Below are 4039 nucleotides of genomic sequence, written 5' to 3'. Positions count from 1 at the left end.
AAATAAATATAAAAATATAATAAATAAATATAAATATATATATGTATATATATATATATATTTATATATATATATATATATATATATATATATATATATAAATATATAAATATATAAATATTGTTTTAGTATACCAAAGTTTTTAATGATGCTTTCAGATATTGTGTTTTGGTTATAATTTAAAATGGTGTTTACACGGAGAGCTTAATTTGATTAAGTAAGCTGTTGATCCCGATTCTGTTTATTATTATTATTATTATATTAGTTATTTTAGTAAAAAATGACAATTACACACAGTTTGGTGTTTTGTTCTTTTGTTCATTCATGTGTCTAGTTGGGTGAATGTGCTGATGCCGGAGTGTAAATAAACCATTACGTAGAATTACTAAACTTTGTGTTAAGGGAGATTTTGAACAACGAATTGAACAACTTACCGTAATTTAGCAACTATGGATCAGAGAATGAAATATATTTATGTGTAATTATGGACAAAATTGTAATATACATGATGTTATTGATTTCAATCACAGATAGGCCTATTCAGATTCCGTAATTTTAAAATACAAATTTGTCAGAACCAAGTCTTTTAAATATTCATTCTTTATAAATTTTCCTCGTCCTTGAATCTCTTCCTATTATTAGTAGGCCAGAACAATCAATATACAGTTTTAAATCATTTTCATTGGCTCTTCGTTTGTATATTCAGCAGCTTTAATGTATGTTATTTTATTTTGTTGACGAAATAAAATTTTATTATTTCATTTTTGTATCGAACTTAGAGAGATAATTTTAATGTTTAGTATACGTAAAGAATTCAATACGGAGAGCCGCTCTGACAGTGCTTGCACTCATTATAATCCTCAGGTATTGTATTTTTATAGTTATGTTTTTGTTGTATTGTTACCTAGAAATTGAAAAATAAAAAATAAATAAAAACATGGTTAGATGAACGTTGTAATGCATCAGAAAACATCATGGTCACAACATGGCATAATGTTTCTACCATAGTATTTTACAGTAGTTTTAGTTAGTCAGTATAGTTAAACCTAATATTCAATTTATAATGGCCCCGAAACCACGATTCAGAAATACTGGGATGGTGTCCGGCAGGGGATATAGGCCTATTATTACATTTTTACCTGTTATTATATATTTCTTTTATTTATTTATGAGTGTATCCCGTTATTGTATTTCTATGTAAAACGTTTTTACAAATGACAAATACATACATCTGAATAATGACGCGCACGATGTGTTCGTGCGGTGATGACGTGAACGCATCATGCCTATCTCCATAATGAATTTTTTAACTAAATACCGTAGCTTGTTTATAACATTTAATGCTTGTATAGATTAATTTCTGAAGTGGTACGCAGTACGAACATGCATTAGTAATGTTCTAATCCGACATGCGATATTACTACGTTTTCAACCAATACATTAAGCATTTTATTATGAAATCTTAAATCGTGATCTTTAATTAAATGTCCCTTCATTTCAATAATGCATAAAGATGATGGCGTACCAAAATAATAACGCCACAACTCATGAATGCCACTTTAATTACTGACAATCGATTACGTCATTGATTTTGTTATTAATAAACCTTGGTGCTGGATGGGGATCAGGTGAGTGTGGCGAACGTGATGTAAACCGGTTTTATTATGAATCGTACTTTAGAGAGCAGGCCGCTTATATTGTATCACGGAAATGAATGGCGACATTATACGCACGTACCAACTTCCTGATTTTTAAGTTTCCATTTAATTCATTAATCAGAAAAGTCAACTAAGTTGTAATAAACCTTTTCTTCTGTACTGTCTGATGATTCAACTAGACAAACAGGCGACTGATTTTCTAGTGTATACTAAGACGGGTGATACCCTGCCTATAGATAAATATAGCATTGAATATAGCATTAATGAGTTCCGTATAGCATTGAATATAGCATTAATGAATATATAGCATCGAATATAGAATTAATGATTATAACATTATTGAATACCCATAGCATTGAATATAGCATTAATTAATATAGCATTGAATATGGAATTATTGAATATACCATTGAATAAAGCATTATAGCATTGAATATAGCATCGAATAGGGCCTATAGCATTAATTAATAATAAGTAAGGCTCGGAAACGACTCTTTGTTGCTTTTCATGCATGCAGTGCACGCCAACAGGTAGGCCTATTAGCTTCTTTAAATATGGTAGTATGGTAGAGTAGGTCTCTAACACCTCTTTTATCACAAACACATTTTAGATGACATCTTACCCATCCTGTCACATGACCTCCGGCACATAATTTAATTTCACTTACCAACATTCTCCATCCCAATTTCACTCGTAGATGAACTGCCGGTCTTCTTGGCCTTTGGGCGCCATTTTAACAAAAGCATGACGAAGAAAATAATAAGCAATATAAAAAGAATCAGTACAGTGATCAAACCGAACCGATATCTTTCTAGATTTTCTTCACACACTGCAAAAACGAAAAAAGAATTGTGAAAAATGTAACAAAAACAAAATGTACTGTACTGATTTCCCAGTTACGGATTTTTAATGAAATAATTCCAATAGTAACAATAGTCTAAATGGTATTTGTTCTGACGCTCTCTCATGTGCAGCAATGGCGCCAGAATTTGCCGACAAAGGGTCCGACATGTCCGACGGAAGGGCCCGAAACAAGGCGACGACGAAGCCTCGGTCGACGGCCCGGAATAAAAAAAAAATCCCTGTTAGGGTTCATGGGGAGAGTTTTTATGGCTTAATTTGGTGCTAAATGTGATTTTAGACCAAATTACTTGGGATTGACAAAAAATAGCGTAATTCGTTATAGGCAAATTATTATTTTTTTGAAATTTTGGGGGGTCCAGGCCTGTCCGACGGGGGGGAAAATTCCACCTGCCCCCTTCCCCCGCTAGCGCCACCACTGCTCAGGTGAGCATCGAGTGTATCCCGTTATGTTATATGTTGCTTTGTGTATGTAGACTTACGTGTATGCTGCAGACCTACCGTATGTGTTAGCGTATGATTCTCTTGAATTCACGCTGTCTTATTATTGATAACATTATTCAACAGCCCTAATGCTGCAGCACAGTCCCATGGGTTCCCTTTGGGATTTAAGATGGACCTGAATTCATCCTCCGTTGTCTATCGTAAACATATTTAGTTCGTGAATCACAAACATAATCCACAAGTGGCCAGTGGCGTATCTAGAAGTCTTGAAAATGGGGTTGCTGATGAGGGGCGCGAATGTGAAGTTGTGTGGGGGTTGGGGGGCTCGATGATCAGTATTCGCAAAATATGTGATATTAGGTGATTTTTAACTATACTTTACCGTGATTTTTTGGGAGAAACCGGGGAGAGGGGGCGGGAAGGTCGTAAACCTGTCTCTTATACAAATCTAGATGTGTATAAGAGACAGCCCCTAGATACTCCACTGCAAGTGGCGCGCGTTCATGGCCATCAGTAAACACGGATGTATATACAGTGCAAAAGTTTGGTTCTTAGTAGCATTGCAAGATATTACGTATATACATTGGATAGCTGTCATGTATTGCTGTACATTGTACCTGCTAGGAAAGAGATACTCAGGTTATATCCTGTTCCAGAATCATCTCGGTTTCCATTTGACTGAAATACAATTCGCATAAAGGTACTTGAAGAGCGCACATTTTCATGGTCGTCATGCTCGAATCCGCATAATATTATACTTTCAACGTCCTCACTATTATCTTCACTAAATACTAGAGTGTCTTTATTGAAACATACGTCATCGTCATCTTCTTGATAACTGTCACCATGGTTACCAACACCGTGGTTTAAATTGAGATGAGTGATGTGTACGTTGATCACGTGCTCAGCCGGTGCGGAGATGCGCATTTCACAGCGCGTATTATCCGGATAAGTATCCGGAAAGTTCGGTGAAATCAGTGTCGTCGGTAAAGTAATTGTTGCATCACAGCCTTTAAATAAATACAAAGAATAAAACAATGTAATTAGGAAGAGATGAGAGGATTGTTTGGTTTTAT

The 4039-nt window shown here is 34.8% G+C and overlaps 1 protein-coding gene across 1 annotated transcript; it reads right to left on the bottom strand.

The window, feature by feature from the left end:
- Positions 1-157: 157 nt before the first annotated feature.
- On the bottom strand, positions 158-3972 carry LOC117122378. The gene is made up of 2 exons (XM_033267928.1): positions 3581-3972; positions 158-2487 (listed from the first exon to the last, which is right to left on the bottom strand). Exons 1-2 carry the CDS (start codon positions 3888-3890, stop codon positions 2318-2320), a joined length of 480 nt encoding a protein of 159 aa, XP_033123819.1. The 5' UTR covers positions 3891-3972; the 3' UTR covers positions 158-2317.
- Between the last annotated feature and the right edge of the window lie 67 nt (positions 3973-4039).

The sequence above is a fragment of the Anneissia japonica genome, unplaced genomic scaffold, assembly GCF_011630105.1.
Source record: "Anneissia japonica isolate Jap-2015-1 unplaced genomic scaffold, ASM1163010v1 scaffold288121_len269371_cov247, whole genome shotgun sequence".
Classification (NCBI taxonomy): Eukaryota; Metazoa; Echinodermata; class Crinoidea; order Comatulida; family Comatulidae; genus Anneissia; species Anneissia japonica.
This window is presented reverse-complemented; position numbering and strand designations above follow the sequence as displayed.

Excerpts from the sequence above, each read along its gene's own strand:
- LOC117122378 (XM_033267928.1), bottom strand. The coding sequence starts at position 3,890 with ATGCGCATCTCCGCACCGGCTGAGCACGTGATCAACGTACACATCACT. Across the intron at positions 2,488-3,580 it reads GAGTATCTCTTTCCTAGCAG|TGTGTGAAGAAAATCTAGAA; the intron begins GTACAATGTACA and ends TCGTTTTTGCAG.